General features: G+C 37.5%; 2 protein-coding genes across 7 annotated transcripts in view; both read left to right on the forward strand.

Moving 5' to 3' along the window:
* LOC144628167 (potassium voltage-gated channel protein Shal-like) overlaps positions 1-11,415 on the forward strand; it is a 42,800-nt gene extending 31,385 nt beyond the window's left edge. For 4 of the 5 annotated variants that reach the window (XM_078486234.1, XM_078486231.1, XM_078486235.1 and 1 more), the window contains 2 exons: positions 5,890-7,469; positions 9,807-11,415. In XM_078486234.1, coding sequence (XP_078342360.1) covers positions 6,301-7,469; positions 9,807-10,086 — 1,449 coding nt within the window. In that variant the 5' untranslated portion in view covers positions 5,890-6,300 and the 3' untranslated portion in view covers positions 10,087-11,415. Of the gene's footprint in view, positions 1-659; positions 785-5,889; positions 7,470-9,806 lie in introns of those variants that run through there. The other variant, XM_078486232.1, reaches the window with a different exon arrangement.
* Positions 11,416-14,179: 2,764 nt separating this feature from the next.
* LOC144667368 (potassium voltage-gated channel protein Shal-like) lies at positions 14,180-20,154 on the forward strand. 2 transcript variants are annotated; one of them, XM_078528755.1, is made up of 3 exons: positions 14,180-16,483; positions 18,788-18,965; positions 19,000-20,154. In XM_078528755.1, the coding sequence occupies exons 1-2, from the start codon at positions 15,228-15,230 to the stop codon at positions 18,915-18,917; spliced, it is 1,386 nt and encodes a 461-aa protein (XP_078384881.1). In that variant the 5' UTR covers positions 14,180-15,227; the 3' UTR covers positions 18,918-18,965; positions 19,000-20,154. The 2 variants fall into 2 exon arrangements, with proteins under 2 accessions (XP_078384881.1, XP_078384879.1); XM_078528753.1 differs by having other exon boundaries at positions 18,788-20,154.
* The last annotated feature ends 707 nt before the right edge of the window (positions 20,155-20,861 follow it).

Below are 20,861 nucleotides of genomic sequence, written 5' to 3' on the forward strand. Positions count from 1 at the left end.
GCGTGACAGAGGGAACGACAGCGGGGGCGGGCAGGGGGGAGCCGGACCATGTTCCGCGCGCCAAAGTATGAAGTCATTATATCTTCCTTTAGATGTTAAAAGATAATATTTTCCATGGGTTAAGTTTGCCTAACGCTAATTTTAGAACAGTTTAGAAAAATCTCCAAAAATCCTGTGACGTAGCTCCTTTAATACCTGCGTAAAATAGAAATAGAAAAATTGCATGGGCGGTTTGCGGAAAAAAATTGAATGTTGTTCAACTTCAGTTCCGAAGACGCAAATCATCTATACGTTTTCCCTATGTTATTTTGCGCACGGAAATGTAATTAAATTTGACGCCCGTCAAAGTACGTCAAATAACATGACGGACAAAATCCATCTTTTGTATTTTGAGCCTCGAGAGAATGTGTACTGTATGTATAAATACCCGGTGCCCTCTTTAGTGCCCATGAATGAGGAATGGCAAATTTCCGTTCTGAGGAGTTAGTTTCATACAGGAGCCACTAAAATGTTTGTTTGAAAAGAGAAACTGCTCTTTTGAATTAATAACTTTCTACATGTCATTACCGAGAAACGGCTCAAGACATCTATCTAGGCAGCGGTTGACGCCGATACGAATCGAAAGAAATGTGCAGCATTCGAATCGAAAAACCAGTCAAAAAGAGGATTAGCAGCCAGTCGATTTGTTCAATTAGAAGCGCGTACACGACGAAATACAAGTAGCACTTGGCGATGGGAAAAGCAAATAATGAAAAAATGAAATGCAAGCTGTTGCACCATATGCGTAAGTCTGTAATGGAGTTTTACACTTTCTTTATTTTATGAAATATGTTTAATGGTTCCTTTGTCTTTTGAGTGTTCACATGGATCAGTCTTAAGCTTATATATAGCGAACTATTTTGAAACCGCAGTGGATGCGTATGCTATCATAATACTGTGTGAACTAAGGAAGCGTTTACTTATGCGACGTCAAGTCTAAAAAGCCGTGTTTGAAAGAGGAAATTAATCCATTTGCTTTCGAAGACAGCTCACCACACTGTTCCGCTGATAAAAAAGATGTTCTCCGCCTTTTGAAATCAGCAAACGCTATTTGTTTTTAGGTTTTTGACCACGTGTAATTTTATTTCATTTTTCTTTAGAAAAAAAATGAATGTTCTAAATAGAAATCGAGCGCCTGTATTATTCATCCTATATCGAATTGAATAATTATGCAGATCTTGTCGCATCAAAAGCAATAACATAATCATTTTTCACTGTCAACATAACGATCTTAAATGGCTTTTTATTTTTCTTGCGATAATGGGGCGCCAAAAGCAATAAGCTTTTAGAACTTCATGCATTAACAAATTTAGAAAAACATATATTTTTTCACTCTTACTTGCTAGTTAAATCAAAATAGTTGAATCGCAGGCAAACTGATGGAAATAGGAGCAAAACAATTACGCCACATCAACAATCTATATTCCCCACAGAGAATTTTATAGCTTCAAAACGTCGATTTCCTTTCCCAGGTTCTGTTTCTAAAATTAACTGTTATCAAATAACAGAAGAACGTGAAAAACGTTAACGTTTTATTGTTGTATTGCCACCAGTCAATATCTCTTATGAGTCATGATATGCGTATTAGATAAATGACTTGTCAGACTGCCAATCAGTTATGTATGTTCAATCATTAACATGCAAGGGAAAATTAACTGTGTTTGCAATACAAAGCGAAAAGGTAATATCAAGATCGTTTGGACTTTTGGAAACAAAAATTTCGACGTAAGACTGAATATTGTGTCTTGGCACGACAATAAAACAAAACCAATATTGTTGATGTGTCAAATGCGGAAAATCTTAAACGGTGGAAGAAAATTAATGAATTTGTCAATTTTTATCGTGAATAATAATTTATGTATTAAAAAACGGACTCCCTTTATCATGACAGCTAATTTATGTGTGTGAAATTATAAACAATACATGCAAAGAAAATGGAAAAGCTAATTTTTACAGTCGGTTAAATATTCCGAGTTTAATTTGCGAATTTTTATCGATTTTATTATATTGTGATTTTAGTGATGTTTTTTTTTTTTTTTTAAAATTTTTTTTTTATATAAAATTTTTTTATCCCCGGGCGGGCCGGGGGGGGCCAAAAAAATTTTTTTTTTTTTTTTTTTTTTTTTTTTTTTTTTTTTTTTTTTTTTATCATGTTTCACGAATATTTTTATTGAAGAAAACGAACAACAGTATAACTTAAACTCTTACACTGCCTCTTTTCTCTCTTATTATTCGTTTTTTTTTTTGTATTTCTTTCGATTATTATGCCTTTATCACCCGGGTCCCTCTGGATACCAGCCATTTCGCTCAGTGGGCCGCCCTGGCTTACTATGTAAAAATGACTTCGGGGTTTAATTTCTGAGGAAAGGAATTATTCTTAAAATTAAAGTTTGGTATTTGCAGAATACCTCTCTAAAAAGATTTAAAAATATTCAATGAGGCAAAAAAAAAAAAAATAGAATGCTAAGGTGCTGTAAATTCTGTTAAAATGCACAGACACCCAAGTGAATTTTCGATTTATCTTGAAGCATTTATTACAGGTCATATTGATAAGCACTTTATGTTTGACATTCAAACGCATCAGATAGATCACAGGGCACCCACACGGCCGTAAGCCATTATGATCACAATGGCGATAAATAAATTTAAAGCGAGACGTTCCCTCCGGAGGGGGGGGGGGAGGAGATTAACAGTTAATATATATAAAATAGTAGACATAACTAAAGTGTTCAGTTACTTACGCCTTTAGCCGCCTGATGAAAAGGCTTTGTCCTGGTGCAAAGCCTTTCTAAGGGCCTGTAATGGAGTAGAGTGTCCCTGGGGAGAGTACCCTCTCCCCCGCGTACACCGAGCGAAGAGAAAGGTCCCTGTGACCGAGCCAAACGGCCCTGTCGGCCAAACCGGCGAGAGAGAATCATATGGCGGCCCCAGGAGGCGACAGACGAGACCATGGACACAACCGCCGACCGATGTTGGGCCGATGCAGCTGCGCATGCTCCGCATGTGCCTGTCCCTGGAGGCGAGGCAAAAAACCAACTGAATGGAAAAGTGGCCGCCCCCAGGGTCACCCACCCAAAGCGAGTGACCCTCCACCCAGGGTCACCCGCCCCCGAGCCACTGCTCTCAAACAGTCACAGCAAAAGAACGGGCCCCGCCCGGGGGGCCGGATGGAGGGAACCCTCCTACCAGGGACAACTCTCCTCCATATAAACAGGCCCTAAAACGTGTGTGAAAAGACCCCCAAACGAAGGTAAATTTATCTTATTATTTATAGCAGGGGAGCGTGTGGGTTACCTGTCGATAATTGAACAATTTCGCTTTGGAGCCGTTCTTGTGCCGACGTTAAACAGAAAAGAAAGCTTTGTTGTCGAGAACGCAGCCTTGAGATCTGTCTGGTCACACGTGTTGACTCTTCGCTAAGAGGAGGTGTGAAATATTGATAACTTCGGAAGCAAAACTCAAAATATGCTGACGGTATACCTCCTTCGAACGAATTTATAGTGTATATGGATCGAAACGAACCGGCCGTAGTCTATTGCGAATCCGCCCACGTGATTGGCTGCGATTATTGACTATTCGCCGTCAGTCAACACATCATACTTCTCAAACAAGCCCTGTATATCGTACTGTCGAATTGAACTCTTTTACAAGATAGGTGAATGCCTGAGAAATTTGACAGTTGCTGAAAAAAAAATTCAGGAGAAGCATAATTTCATTGATTTGTGACCGCCGGCAAATAAGCCTGATCCAGTTTTTTTGTTTTGTTTTCAAACGGATGGAAAAAGCTAGACATTGTAGTACAACGCTTTACCGAGATATTCTTTATCTTTACAAACACCATGACCGGAAAAAAACTTTTCTAATAAAGAAAAAAAAAAAGAGAAAAACTCGTACTTGTGAAAAATTATACCGCTCTATATTATGACTACAAAGACACGGTGTTTAACAAGGTCAAATATTTTATGCACTATGTCACACTTAACAAAGTCTCGAATGGTTTAGACGGTCAATTTAAAAATTTTAAAATGAAAAAAGCTTGGGCACCAATCGGCAAATGCGCAATTACATTCGGTATTAAGCATTTCATCCACTATAAAAGAAGGATGATCTTTCCTCTCATGCTTGCGAGCACGATATATCTGCTAATTAACGTTTCGTGGTTTTACCCGCCGAAGATTAATTATGTTCCAAGAAACATGTAATTTACGTGGGGGTGCCGGATTTTATTTGTGATTTTTGCCTCCGAATGACATTTGTTTTCGGCATTGTCAATCGGAACACAAGCGTCAAATTATACCAAAAACGGAAATTGTGAACACGTTTCGGAAGCTGACCGGAATTTACGATGTTTTAATCCGATACAAAATGAAAGAAGGATCTAAACTAAAGGAAAAACAACTTTTGGTGATTTCTAACTTTTTATCTGTCATATGTGGCGCATTGCTGTTTAGGAATATTCTAACTGTTATATTAACCAGAGCGGTCAATCTAACACTTATGAATGCACAGCCAAATGGAAAAAGGAGAATACTGCATGTTATCTACTAGGAAATATTTTCTTGGCGTACTACCAAAACTTTCAAAAACTAACATTTAATGTCAGTATGGTATATATGAAATATTAAATCAATACTTCAACCATCTTAGATTTGTTTTTTAGTCAAAAGTATATAAATTGGATTAAAAAGGTGTAAAAGACAACGAAAAAAAAATCCCCCAATTTTTAAATCTAGCATTTTCGACTTCGAACAATTTCCATCCTCGCAATCTTTCGTCTTTCTTACTTCTTAATAGGTTCCTGTCATCTGTCGAGTGCTGTTCTACAAAATCCAACCTTTATTGTTTTTAACCCAATTATTTGCTTTAAAGATATTTAATAGCGCCCAGAAAAGTATAAATAAAGGGACTCATTTCAAAGGCTTATCGTTTGACTACAAAACAAACGACTGTAAAGTAATTATAAAAAAAATAGATTGAACTGAATGTCAGATCGACCTACCGCGACGAAAAATCTGACTTACAAAAAGGACGAACTGACGTATTTTTTATGCCTTGTTTTTCGTTGTTATTTAAACGATAAAAACAACAAGAAAGTACATATTTTGTTGTTGGTATTAAAATCAGTCCATATTCATTTGTCACCCAAATTTTGCACCTCCTATCTAGGTATTGTTTTTTTGACTCGCTTAATAAAATTTTAATTTTAAAGTGTAACTCATATTGCAGTTTCTTTTCAGCTGGGAAGCGGTAAACAACTCTCCCGGAGATTTATTATAGTTGTGAGCTTAGGGGGTGATTGTGCTGTCATATGAAAATTGTTTTGGAGTATCTTAAACTTTGCTTTAGGCTTTCATTCAAGAGACGTCTTAATTTCACTTAAGAGGTGGCGAAACCACATGGAATTAGGAAAACCCCTAAAGTTAAATGCATCATTGAAATATAACATAAATTATTACGAGCTTGTTTGGGATTTTGTTGTAAGAAAATTAGCTGAAAAGTACAAACGGAAAGAAAACTATTGTACTTTATAAAACACTTTTCCTCTGCTTGTTGGTATATCTTCCCCTATGGCAGGAGAAAGATGCCAAATGTAACCCCGGAATATTTAACTGCATATTGTGTTGTAAATTTTGGGGATTATTTTAAAAACAAAAATAACATAACAGCAAGTGTTGAGCAAACAATTCATAAATTTAAGATATTCAATACACGTCTTATAATTAGCGGTTGTATGGACGTGTTTCAAGAATATCGCCTGACACACTTGATTTTAGCATGATAAAAAGTTATAATGAAAATTCGTTTCGCGACGCTCAAGCTAACCTTGTGGTATATTTCTTAAATCTACAGGAAGACTGTGGTGAGCTGATAAGTGAGGCGTAAAAGGCAAATCTGCGATATCAACGGCCAATGAAAATCTCTTCCAACAGAGAAAAGAGAAATCTCCCTTGAAGCGAACCGTATGGTAATTTTTACTATTTGTTGTACTGTTTTCAATGCAATCGTTTGTATGCCGGAACACGTGGCTTCGTTTTATCTTATTGATCAACGTGAAGCTTGTTTGAAGAAGAATCGAACATAAAAACACCTAGTCTCTGCCCTCCAGCAGAAAAGGTCATAACAATCTCAACACCGCCTTTAGGAAAACATAAACAAAGAACCTGGGAGTGATCCGTCGCTCAAGGGGAAAACACGACAGGATTTTAAACTGGCTTTCACAAAGACAAAGGGTAACCGTGATTCTGGTGTGGAAATCGCCAAATGTTTCACACAAGCATTTCAGGCGTATTACTAAAGAAACATCAGAGCTCTAACAATAACAGGTCGCAACGAAAATCACTTCTCGAGTACCCCAGGGCTTCAATTGGCTCGGCTCTAAGCGGAAGGCGTGTGACGGCGGAGTCATTTGGATCGACTAACGACCGACGTTTAACGATCAACGTCAGTGGGATAAAATTTCAAACGTGGGAGAGCACGCTTTTGCGCTTTCCGGATTCTTTGCTCGGAAGTAGCGAAACGATGAAGCAATTTTACGACGACCGTCGGAAGGAGTACTTTCTCGATCGAGACCCGTATCTATTCAAGTTTGTTTTGAATTATTACCGCTACGGAAAGTTACACTGTTCACAGGAAGACTGCCCCGCAGCGTTCGAAGAGGAATTGCAATTTTATGGCTTTTCGATTTACGATGTCGACAACTGTTGCTGGGATTACTGCAGCGCTAAAGAGAAATCTGTACTTGTTGAAGGCGACGAGGACGAACTCAAAGGAGAATCTATCAATTGCTATGGAAATTTATGCGACTTGCATTGTGAGCCAAAACTTTCTTTGCGGCAGAAGATTTGGAGGACTATAGGTCCTTCAAAGACAACAAAAACTGGAGTGATATTTCATTTAATATACGGGTTTTTCATATTCGTCAGCGTATTGATAGCCTCACTGGAAACATTACAGTGCGGCGAGAATTCAACATGCGGCGAAGTGTACCACAAAATATTCTTCACGGTAGAGTCAATCTGCGTTATTATATTTACAGTGGAACTTTTGGTTCGGTTTTACGTTTGCCCCCAGAAAAAGAAATTTATGTTGGACGCCATGAATGTAATTGATACATTAGCCATCCTTCCTTATTATATAACGTTGATTGTTACAAGCTTTGGAGTAGAGCAGACCAGCTTTCTTCAAATTCTCAAGGTGTTGAGAGTGATTCGGATTCTAAAGCTCACAAGAAATTCACGTAGACTTCGTTGTTTACTGTTGACTCTACGTCGATGTGCGGTCGACATTGTTTTCCTTTACTGCATCTGCTTCTTAGCAATTATCCTTTTCGGAACAGCAATTTTTTATTTGGAACTCGTGGAAGGCGACCCGAAGTTTTCCAGCATTCCAGAATCGTTTTGGTACATTTGTGTGACTCTTATGACTGTTGGGTAAGTATGATTTATTTATATTATCTTTTAAACTCGAAGTATCGAAATCGATGTTTAAATGTTGAATTTGCGTTAGTCAGCCTCATTAGTCTAAAGGCCGGCTGAAAGAGTTCATTTTCTTAAAGATATCACTCTCACTTTCTTTAATAAAAAATTTAAATTTTCTTCTAATTTTATCGGACGATACACTTCCACAAATTATGGATCGTTAATTTTAAGCATTTCGATTCCTGAGCGATTTTGATGCTAAAAAAGTACAAAAATTATTCTTAAAGAATAATTGCAACTTTTGTTTCAATTTTGTGACAAAACAATTTATTCAAGACTTCATTTTGGTCATAACAACCTCCACTTTAAAGCTTTTTATAGTTCGGCGACTTCTTATCGTTTGAATTAATTATGTGTTGGGTTGTGTTGAAATTAAAGCAACTAGTTTGAGGCTGTTCGCGGGCGCCCTTCCTTTATCAAAGACAATACGGTAAAAGTTTCAAATTTCCATATCGATCTGGTCGTTATAAAGTCATAAATTTGTCACACATAAATGCAATCAGACAAAACTAAGATTTCAACGTTCGACATAATTTGTCTCTTGACTTGCTGCGCCCTTGATTCGAGTTTAATCAATCTAACCAATAACATGCTTGCTTTATTACTGTATCTTAAGTCCTGTTGTCAGTTTTGGTTTGCTTAAAAGCCTTTCTTATCGCCTATTCATATTTGGTAGGAAATAGGCACGCTATGATGTTTTAAAAAATAATTGACGTTTTCAACCACCCGTGGTAGTCGTCTGTTTGTCTTAAGTGTCTGGAGCTCTTTGCATAAGAAACAACAATGTATGCTATTTGCATGAGGGTTCAATGCGTTGAAAGAGCATCAAAAGAAAGTGCCCTTAACTGTAACTGTCAATCAACAAAGGAGAGTACTTGTTATTGTCAACTTGAGGGTCAAATTATGAACTGGTGTTTCAGTGGGTTTCAAAAGGTGCATTAAAGGGTAAATGACCTAAATTGTAACAATTGATCCGGCGATAAAAGTGGGTACAATTTACCGCCAGGTGGAGGCTTAAGTAAATTGACTTGTGTTTGAGTGGGTTTAAAATCCTATAAATAGCCTGACAAATTGCCTAAATTTTAAAAACCGTCAACGAACAAATGAAGGTTTAGTTTTTACTGACTGTCGACCCATAATCAATAAAGCCCTCAATCGTATTATAAAGGTTAATGGATGAAAATGAAACCCTCACAAGACAAAATAAGGTTCTTTTTACCAGTGAACCTAACCTGTTGAAAATTTGAGGAATCGATTCGTGGACGTTACTAAAAATAACAAACAAAATATTAAATAATTAAACATTCTGAAAGAGAGAATTTTTGATGTTTTACAAATATCTACATTATCTTCGTTACCAAAATTTCTTTCTTGTAGATTTTCTTTTCAGTTTGCTTTCCCGAATGTTGAACTTTTCAGGTTCGATTGTGTGGGTATATATTTCATGCTTACTCGGTTTACTCGGTCCTATAGATTTGATTTTTTATAAGCTTTTATTATTTTTTATCATCGCGTAAGAAACTTATGCTGGTTTTCTATTGTCTTTTTTTTTTTTTGTGTTTTTATTTTTTTTTTTTTTTTTTTTTTTTTTTTTTTTTTTTTTTTTTTTTTTAAAATAAATTACAGTAACGATTAATTCTAAATAAAACACACGTTCGTATTTTATAAAAAAAAAAAAAACAAAAAACAAAAAACAAAAATATGGTGTTTCCTCTCCCCTCAAAACTCCAGTAAGTCTATATTACGCTAAACCAATCGGCTCTAGAACACAATAATTGGAAGGATAGTAAACTTAGTACAGGACATGAGTAAACTAAGGTGTGAACAGGGCCAGTTTCAATGCCTTTTCGTTTTGCAAGTTAAATATACGCCTCTTGAGAACATGCATTCAGCATGCATTCAACACTAACACTAGTTTTGCAAGTTACACCAATAAAATATTTGATCTTTGAAAAGAGAATTTTTATGTCTTTCCTCTGCGTTAATTTTATTCTCATTACAGGTATACCCCCTCTTACCTTGCACGGGGTCATGTGACTATTGAAACCATGTGCCCGTCATTTGTCTCGCGCCGAGGATAAAAACGGGTTTGGTTTTTAAAATCGGAGACAAGGCAGCTAAATGTTGGCGGTCAATATTTGAAGGGTGAAAGAGGAAAGGACCGCCATAAACTATTCGTGGGTCTATGAAATGATCACTTGAAAGCAAAATGTTTCACTCCGACCAAGTCCACCATTGTGGGTACAACAGGAGGCTTAACATATTTCTTGTTGTTTTCTTATCGTGTAGCTATGGTGACGTGGTACCTTCGTCTGTTCTTGGTAAGATCGTTGGATCCGTTTGTTGCGTTTCTGGTGTTGTGTTACTTGCATTACCGATTCCTATACTGCAAGAAAAACAAGTTCCCTGTACTCTGGAATCTGTGACGTCACGAAAGCGTCGGAGACCAGAAAAGACTATTAACGAGTGCGCATCCTGTTTAGAAGAGAACCGCTGTTCATTAGCACAGATCGTTACTAAAGGTGGAGTCAATGGAGAAAGCTCAAGGTTAATGGCGAACCACAGTTGAGGAATAAAACTTCAGAAATTGCATGCATATCTTTAAGAAATAATCGCAACCCTTTTAGTCCCGAACGTAAGTCACGGATTTGTTTTCCTTTTCTTTTATCCTGAAAATAATTAACATGTTGGGTTTAATTTTCTTCTGACACTCATGAACCTTACAAATATGCACTACCAAATTCACCGATCTCAAAAGTTCTCTCATCGTGTTACTACTCGCTTATAGCTATCGCCCTCGTTGACTATTCTCTCATAGAAATCATGTGCTCATTGCTGGTCTTATTACTTTTCCTAATAAGCAATACACTAGGGTTTCATCCACAGACTTAAAAGTTAGAACCACATTGTACTTACAGAATAATTAACAATACCCCATGAAAGAATTGCTCAATAGCTTTTATTTGAATAGTCACACAATAGTGTTTCATCCACAGACTTAAAAGTTAGAACCTCCTTCTACAGCATAATAAACAGTACCTAAAAGTACTGCTCAATAGCTGTCATTTGAATGGTCACATTAGAGCTTCATCCACAGACTAAATGTGAGAACCACGTTGTTTAGTGACAGTATGCCTTTATTCTCGCACCTGACTACGTAAAAGACATTAATATTATTGGAGAAATTAGATTTTGATGAACAACGGACTAAAGGGGCTCTGCACATCTATCATAACGATCACGATATACCAATATCCTTAAAGAGATTATCGTTAGAGTTGTTACTATTTTTCAGAAAAAAATCACTAATTTCATAAGAGAAAAATAAACTAGCATTATTGAGCTTCAAACCAGAGCTTAAATGAAACTCTTTGACATAGATAGGTTAACAGAAAAAAATCTATGTCAAAAATACCTCATAATATTTTGTTATGTAGCTGCATAGGATAAATTAGACTAATCATACAAGGCGCGCTTTTATTGTCTTAGTTTTGCATAAGACTTTGCTTTCAGCTATGGCTTATAACAACAGTTATTGATCAAGGAAAAAACAAAGAGTTTAATTTTAGTTTCGATTGAAAAGTTTCATCAAACACGAGAGTGTTTTATCACATTTCCAATCACCTCGAAGTTCAAGTACGCGTCCTATTATCAACTCTCTTCTCGAAGTTTGGAAAGGTGATGAAGCACTCTCTCTCTCGTGTTTAATATGTTACTTGCATTTTGTTGGCTTGATGTTATAAAAGAAAGAGAAAATGCAAACATTCGGACAGTACTCATGTAAGGTCGTGCAATCATCCCAAATATTGTCGACTTTTTGCATTAGGCTATCCAAACGCGTCGTTTCAGCGAGCACTGAATAACCTCGTTTCATGAACTAACGCGAGATAACAATTAGAGATTAGAGCAGTTTTCAATTGAGTGTCGTAAAACCAAACCAAAGTAATCACCAGCCAACACAAAGGACACAGACAACCCAGTAAACCATCAAAACTCGAAGCAACATGAGCCGGCACGAGCGGGACGGGCGAGCGAGGGGGATGACCGATTGGATGAGAAAGTGGCGAGAGAAACCAATCACTGAGCGAGTAAGCAAAACCAATGCAAACGCGAATTACCGACACTGAAGTGAAAACCGCTCTATCGTGTTAGTAAGGGTAATTAACTGGCGACGAGTAAAATTAGCAAATAATGATACAGTCGAACCTCTTTTCTACACGGACACCAAAGGGACAGACCTTAGTGTCCATATTATGGAAGTGTTATTATTACAGAGGTAGAAATTATGTGACCTCTTGTTTCTCTAGGACTCAGTTAGCTGTTCGTATTTATAAAGGGGTCCGTAAGGAGAGGTTCAACTGTGATCCGCCTTCTTGACTTCCTTCTGGAGTCGCGACTGATTTCTATAACACTTTCTTTAAATTTAATTTGTCAATAAGATTTTTATACTAGATTATAAAAGAAAATATGACCCATACGTAAATCCAGTTCGGTAATAGTCATAACCATATTAGAAAAGCATATAACAGTAATTATAATATAAGCTTGGAACGATAATAATACATTAATTAAGTATCAAAATCAAAGCAGCAAAATCTGCCCAAGGTGTATTATTTCAGAATAAGTTAGACTAACATGCGTTACATGTAGATCAAATATAAATATTACAAGGCTCGCGACTTAATCAGATGTTTTAAATAAAAAGAAATAGATTATGTTTGTACTGATAAAATGTCTTCGAAGTTATTACTTTATCCAATATAAACGAAAGTATTATATCATTTTGATATGGAAGTGGCCTTTGAGCGCAATGCCTTCTTTAGCAGGGGGAAACTGACCAATTGGTTTCAAGGAACAGACACTTCAAACCAATTGACTGACAAACAACTCCGTATGCTGTTTCTATTTTCTACCGTTATTTTTTTTTTTTTTTTTTTTTCAGCCTTTTTTTTTATTTTTTTTTTTTTTTTTTTTTTTTCCACTTTTTTTTTTTTTTCCCTAATGTAGGTTGTTTTTTTTCAACCGAAATATTGGGCCAAAAAAAATTTTTTTAATCTCTTTTCCCCTCTCTTTTTATTTTTTTTTTTTTTTCTTTTTCTTTTCTCCCCCACTTCCCCTTTCTTTTTTTTTCCTTTTTTCTAGGGGCCCGGCCCTTCCAAATGAAGTCAACTTTCCACTTGCAGCACTTCTGAAGATGACTTCCGCTCAAGTTGTTGAAACGTCAGTCACCGATTTAAGGACCGCCCTCACCCGGAAGATCACACTAAACAAACTACTGATTCTCCTGGCTTCAAACCATCATTCATTGTCTACTTTATGTTATCTTATCAGTTCTTTCATGGAATCTCGATCTAAGAATAGCCGACTGATAAGCTGGATTGGCCTCTTTCCAACTCAAACCGGTAGACTCACTTCACCTAATGGGTTTCGGGCCGATGAGGTATAAATACCAACAACACATGAATTTAAACATAAATTTGTTGGCAGTGTGCAAGATTTTTTGTTGTGGCAAACCATAAAATAATATTACTTATCAAGACGTTACTGCTAATGAGAGCGGGCGAACGGATTATCATCTTCTTAAAATATATTTTATGATGGCTATCACTCATCGCCTTTTTTCGAGTTTGCTAATAGCTATCGATCAAAATTTGATGCCGAATATAAGCAAACGTGCACAAAAAGGGGCTTAAGGTAGTAAGCTAGTGGCTTAAATTTTTTGCAAACTGTTTATTTCTCGTTAAAATTCGCGTGCAGGCACAAAAAAAATAGCAAAATACAGTTGTTAAAATGTCTTTGGCTCTCTTTATCACGCCCGGAAACTGAATCAGTAAGCGCGTTCTTTAGGTCTATTATAAATTCATTTTACCAAAGCGATTCGACTTTACCAAGCATCTACCTGCAAATTGTTCATGTGGACAAGCGGTCTTCAGTCAAGTTATCTCCATGAGGAAAACATCTTGTATTTTGTCGAAACTTCGCTTTGTATTTCAAAGAAATTCCTTCCACATAGTCTAAAATCCTTGGTTACCAGCGCAGCACAAGAATAGAAACCTTTTGACACAAATAGGGTTATTGTTATTTTGTTTTGGTTGTAAGATGGCCAAAGAAATTTAAATTTAAAGACGAGACGCTTTACAACACTTCGGCTATCAGCGGCTGTGTTCACCTGTTCATTGACATACAAAATACTATTTATATATTTGTGATGAATGATAGAGGCGTTGTGTAGTTTTAAGCTACGAACTACAACCATCATATTATCCTTAAAAATAAAACAACCCTTAAAAAATAGAAGAAAACATAGACACTTAAGTATGAAATTTGCCATACAAAACGCGCCAATTCGCCTGCATAATTGGATTCTAATTGTAAAGACGTCAATGGTTAAAGTAAAACTTTTGATATTATGGCTGACAAAGGCACGTAGTAAAGAGCATAAAAGCGAATTAATAATAGCTCATTTGAAAACATCTGCACTGTTTTCAATTCAAACAATGCCTAGCAGGTTACACTATTGTTCTTCCCCATATAAAGAACCCCTCCATGCGACAGGTCCCTTTGTGTGTAAAGAGAATTTCTCTTTGAATCTCATTATTTACAATCTGCTTTGATAACATCTAGTGACATCGCATTGATGTCTGTAACTTCGCTGAAAAGTAGAGGTCGCCAAAACAGTTCTGACGGGAGATGGTGTTGATTTTAGCTAATGATCTTTCGCCTAGTAGCAAATTTAAGGTATATTTGGAAATCGTTATAATTGGTGAAAGACGCCACAAACTTATGCGTTGTAAAAGCGTCATAAAACGATTTTAATTCTTTACAGAGGAGTCAGAAATTTAAAAAAAAATCTTGATTATTTTCTATTCACATTGTTTAGGGCTTGTCGGTGTTCCCGCAAATTGTTACAAATTTTCTGTGCTCTTAAAGCGCTTTTTCTCCGCAAGACAACAGAAACCCGCTGCGTTTTACAGTGTTTTCTCTCACCGTGATTGCCCTGTTTTCCTATTAGTAATTTAAATTCAAAACTCACGCCAATTTCCTTCTTTTAACAAGGGAGAAACTCCGCTTTCGCTCTGCGTTAAACGGCGCGGAGTAGGGATAGCTTTTTGGAGCGTTGTCCGCTGAGGTTTAAATTTTGAGCTATCCAACAAATCTGAGTTTACAAGTTGAGGGAAGGTATGGCATAGTGTGAAATGACGCACGTTTGGATAGAAAACGTGTAAAACTCGATTACAAGCATGCTGACTGTTTGACGGACAATACAAAACGCTGGAAATTAACATGCACAGTTGAGCAAATACGAAATTCTATATGGTCTGTCAAGCCTGAGTTGATTTACATATCCGATTCGCTTGGCTTGACTGCAACATTAAATGTTTCAAAAAGGAATTAATCTTCCGGAGCACGCTTCTACTGGTCAATTTTGGCACACTCATTCGTTGGAGGTGGTTGAACGACTATTAAACTCCAAAACAACCCGATCTTTACACGGACGTAAACTAATGCATTGGTATTATTTGGGCCAACAAGTTGCACGTAATCCGTTTGGTAAAGTCGTCGATAGTGGACCATTCTGTTGAAATCATTTTGCAGTGACTTCGTTTTGAGGATCCGCAGCACATAAGAGCCAAAACCTGATGCGAGAGTTGAGGAAATTTGGCATGGAGTCAAAAACAACTCGAGTTGGCGCGAGAGAGTTTTAACTAGATGGCGAAACGTGTCCACTTTAGAACTCCCGAATTTAACAAGCATCGCCGAATTGTGTTAAATGTAAGCGGGCAACGGTTCATGACGGATAAAAAATATTTACAGAGACATCCGCACACTCTTCTTGGAAGTGAGATGCTCGGCCGTTTTTTTGACGCGTCCAAGCAGGAATATTTTTTCGACAGGGATCCCTATTTATTTCGTTACATATTGAATTTCTACCAATGCGGGAAGCTGCATTCATCGCCGGACGACTGTCCCGTTGCTTTTAAGGACGAGCTCGACTATTTTGGGATTCCGATTTGCGAACTCGAGGATTGCTGCTGGGATACAGCTAACACAGATGATAAAGAAAAACACCCCGTCCACTATGCCGTGCGGAAAGCGAGCATGAAGCCGGTCCACACCGCGACCCGAGCTAATTATCTTGACTGGAGTCGACGCGAGAGTAACTCCGGGACGAAAACACGGAAGGGGTTACGAGAAGGAAATACGAAAAAGTTAACGCACTCTGACAGTAAACGCAATCATTTGCCCATGACCAGGACAAGACAGGACAAAACAAGGAGAAAGCGGGACAATTGTGTTGAATTAACTAGCGCAAAACACTCGGATGAGAGTGAAAGAACAATAAGGGTTTGCGCAAATAGACGCAAATGTGAAATAAATTGCAGATGTGGACCACCGAAGTCCAAATTCGTGCACCAAGCGTTTAATATTTTGTACGGATTGTTCATAATTCTTAGCGTGGTAACTACAACAGTTGAAACCATTGATTGCGAAGAAGGAATCAAATGCTTAGTACTACACGCTGGATTGTTTTCGATTCTAGATGCGACATTTGTGGCCGTTTTTACTCTTGAATTTCTCATACGTTTTGGTTTGGCGAAGAAACGTTGCATGTTTATGAAAGATTTCTTCAACGTGATCGACCTACTAGCGATACTACCGTATTATATCTCACTTATAGCCTCGAAATTTGTCAATACAGACAGCGTTACCCTGCTTATTACCCTCAGGGTTCTACGAGTAGCCAGGATAATGAAGCTGACCAGGGGATCTTCGAGACTGCAGTCCCTGCTGTACACGCTTAGAAACTGCTCAACTGATTTGCTCTTTTTATACTTCACGTTCACACTAGGAATATTGCTATTCGCCAGCGTTTTGTACTATGTGGAGCGAGTAGACAACCCTGCGAACTTCAAAAGTATCCCACACTCATTGTGGTACACGTGCGTTACTATGATGACAACAGGGTAAGGAAAATAATATTTCCGTTTTTTTTATTATTCAACGATCATGTCCATCTGCCATTAACAAGCTGGCGGCCTTTGTTATGACGCAGAAGACAAAGATCACCAGCTAAGCAGACTAAGCTATTCCTTAATGTAATTTTGTCCTTGTTGCATATGATCATGACTCATCAAGGGTAAATGGTATACATCTGCTCCATTTTACATGCTGCGTTTATTGATAGGGAATACACAGCCCCACAAGCTTCTTGCTTTAAATGCAACCGTGTATATATAAAGGGAAATTAATTTGTTATTTTTTAATTGCGTCGAGCCGGGATGCTTCCAAAAAAAGGCCATGAAGTCACGTAACATGTTCTGAGCCCGCGATTTGGTTTAAAATCGGTTGCTAAGTTACATCACGTATCGTAAGCTGACATGTTAACGTGACAACTTTCGATTTGATTGCGAGTACACGTGTAAGTTTTTGATTGGCCAATAACATGGAATTCATGTAATGTGAATTCAACATTTATGTGAAATAATAAAAAATCTGAAAAAAATTATCATCGAGTATCAGTTTTCGAACTTCCACGCGATCGAACGTTTCACAAAAAATGAATTGAAATCATCCATTTGGGATTTAAGACAGTTTTTACTAGATCGATAGTAAAGTGGTGTTACAAGATGTTACAAGATAACCGAAGTGGAATTTTCAAGTACGACTTTGTGTAAAAATAGATCCATTATCTTTTCAAGACTAACTGAATGCCGTTCGTAGAGCTCAGTGCAAATACATCTTTAAACCTCTCAAGATTACGATTTCGATTCATCTTCCTGTTACTTTTTCTTGACCTTCAATGTACTCTAAAAGATTCACGTGAGTTTTATGTGTTTTGCTTGTACGTATCACACATTTATCCTTCGTTTTACTGAACACCTGGGACACAACATTTGTACGTACAATAACATTTACATTTCCGTTAAAGATATGTCCATTTGGCCTGCCAATTTGAAAGACGCCATCTTAAAGGGTCATTGCCATCAATTTGTCAAGAAAAAAGCTCAAAATATAAAGATTGAAGAAAGGCCATGGTTTGCTTTTCTAGACAGGTATTCGACAAAGTAAACAACATTTCGACAAACCATTAGGGAATGAAATGACTGACAGTGGCGAAGATAAAAATAGATCACAAAATGGACAAAGCTAAAAATAAAATGTTACTTTGGCGAGGATGAAATAGATCTGACAAAAGTGACCAACTTCAAAATACGACCCTGACGGTCAAGTCAGGGTCGGGGTTCTTACGAGGAATCGAATAAAAGTTTTCTTTCTAAGAATCAGGAATCTAAAGACCTGCTTTTAAAAGGATAATATTAGAGGCTGTTTTAAGAAATTAAAAGCGGCATCCGTGTTTTCCCAAGTTCGGGAGAACGAGAAAAGCTAAGGAACTCCCCTACAACTCGTCTTTTTACATGTGCTTCGACATTTTCCCAAACGTTTATGCTTTTTTAGGAAACAAACAAAGTTTATAAAAGTCATAAATGATCGAGGAACCAAAAGCAATGGAAAGAAGCGAAAAAACGGGCGGGAGAAGCCTGAAGCCTCCAGCGCGGACGACTATCACTTTCAAACCGCAGTTCAAATGAATCATTTCAATACGTTACATCAAACAAAGTTTAATTGCCGAGGTCAATTTCGTTAATAAAAAAAAACCTCGAAAAAGGTTTCTATATTTTCAAAAAATGACGATAAATGGCGTTTAACCAAAACGTAGTATATCGCTTGTTTTATAGAAGTAATTGAAAGGCCATGGATAGCTCCTTTATTCTGCAATACACTGGACACTGACCCCTGTGCTATTCCAATAGAAGGGGACAAAATCAGCCATTGCCAGCCTCTTGTATAAGTAGCCGTTAGGCGTGAAAGTTGACGCGTATTCATGGTGACTAACATAATGGTTTCATCAGTCAAATGTTTTTCAAAGAGGAGACAGTCAAACGCCGTTTTTTCCGCCCGATCGCACTTCAAGAAGCCATCAAGGTTCCAACAAATAGTGAAGCACTCCTGTGACCGTGTATATAAGCCTTGATTGTGCATTTGAGTGGTCACTGATGAAAAAGCAAAATAAATGTAGACTAAAATCGACAGTTCCTATTCTTCTTCTGTCAGTGTCCAATCACAAATAGAGCCATCATTCGGTCGCGGGTACTTCGAAAGTTGTCACATCTGCATCATGATGGCGCTGTAATGACCGCCACTTCGCCTAGCAACGCGTTGTAAATCTGGATAAGTTTTATGACTCTTTTCCCTTTTTTGTTCTTTAGGTATGGTGATGTCGTACCTCTTACAACATGGGGGAAGATAATTGGTGGACTGTGCTGCGTTTGTGGCGTAGTCATCATGTCGCTTCCAATTCCTATTATGCAGGACAAGAAAGTTGTGGTGCAGAGATGATAACAGTTCACTCGCCTCTACTATTCAGATACAAGCTTTAGGGGAAAACTTCACTATCACGACACGAGCTTAGGGTTACTACCATTCTGCTCTAGATTGGCATGAAATGAGGCTTACAGTCCTACAGTCCATAAGTCTGCAGTTCTGCAGGTTTGTACTGCAGGAGTCCTGTAGATCTGGAAACTTGCAGTACTGCAATTCTACCGACGTGTGGCTTGCAGACCTTGCATACATCAGATCTAAGGCTTGCAGACCAACGGTTGCAATGCTGCAATTCTACAGACAAGCATGTTTGCAGACCTGTAGACCACAGGCGTCAGCCCTGCAGACCTGCAGTCTTTTTTTAGACTTACAGTCCGTGCAGACCTGCCGAGCTGCAGACCTATCGTAATGACATCAGCAGAATTTTAGAATTTCAGAGTTGTAAACCTGTATACTACAGACCTGCAGATTTGCAGACCTGTATACTTGCAGACCTGCAAACCAACATCTTTGCAGAGTTACAGACCTGCTGGCTTGCAGACTTGCCGCCTGCAGACCTGCTTTTTTGCAGAGCTGCAGACTAGCAACTTGCAGACCTGCAGGCCTATGGACTTGCAGACTTTCAGAACCCGCAGACTTGTAAGCCTACAAAACTGCCTTCTGCAGAATCACATCTTAAATGCAGCAATAGGCCATTGAAAGTCCAGTTCGTAAGCCATCTGCCGAACTGGCCCCGGTTGTTCAAAGGGTGGATGACACTATCCACCAGATAAGTCGCTATCCAGTGGATAAGTGTTGACAAATCATACTACGCCATCAACCAAATAGTGATTTATCCAATGGATGGCGTTATCCACCCTTCGAACAACTGTTTCGAATCGCTACTTCCTCGTCTGAACTTTCTGGCCAACTTACACACATACTATGCTAGAGAAATCTAAGTGGCATTGCCGGTAGCTTCTTAGTAGGTGCGTATAAATTGATAATATTTTTATTTGCTTTGTATAGCGAAATAATACCACGAGCTAAACGTACCAAGATCAATACAAAGACAATTGGCTTCAGAATACGGCAAAATGAACTTATATACCATGCTTCTGAGTATATTTATTTATTGAAACTATTAAGCGAAATTAAATTTATAAAGTTTCACAATTTCAAAAGCAGTGAAAACTAGTCAACAGATAATTGCTGGGTACTCTGTTACAGGCTGTTGTCGTTGAAAAAGCACAATAAAATATTTTAAGAACAGAAAGTTATTCAGTGTAATCAGTTTATTGGTGAGACAGTTTACAGGCGATCGGTAATTATACAATGAATCTTGAAAGATAAAATCAGATGTTAACCCCACACTCTCAATCAATCAGATTGCAAAGACTCAGATAACCACCGGATTACGTCATTAGGCATAACTGTGCAGACAGTATTGTTTCGATTTAAGTGTTTAATTTGTCTGGTTTGCTAAGAGCCCATTAAACCGAGATTCCCGAGATAATGCAACTTAAAATTTCAGTATTTTGAATGGTTTACGAAAATAGATATTATTATATGATACGATAGCTAATTTCTGATTATGCTTCACCAGAATATCTTTTTTGATTAATTTAGTATATAACCACAATTTCATTAATGAAAACCCTGAATATGGTTGCTTGCTATTTAGGCTAATTGTAACACAGAATTACTGAAATAGGATATAGGTCTTGGACTGTTCAAAGATAAATTAACTTTGTAGCGTTTCTAAACTCAGTTTTGTCCACGAATGTATTCAAAAACTGGACCTAAAATGATAAAATTTTCATGAAAAAGGGACTTATAATTATTCAGTGAATCTCAGAAACAAATTTACTAATTGCAAGTTTCACAATGCTCTGTTTAGCTTTTAATCGCTAACACTTAACAGACGTTGAACGCATTTTTGCGTACTTCAATACAAATTCACTCAATTTAAAAGAAGAAAAT

The sequence above is a fragment of the Oculina patagonica genome, chromosome 10, assembly GCF_052425735.1.
Source record: "Oculina patagonica isolate OP01 chromosome 10, crgOcupat, whole genome shotgun sequence".
Taxonomy (NCBI): Eukaryota; Metazoa; Cnidaria; class Anthozoa; order Scleractinia; family Oculinidae; genus Oculina; species Oculina patagonica.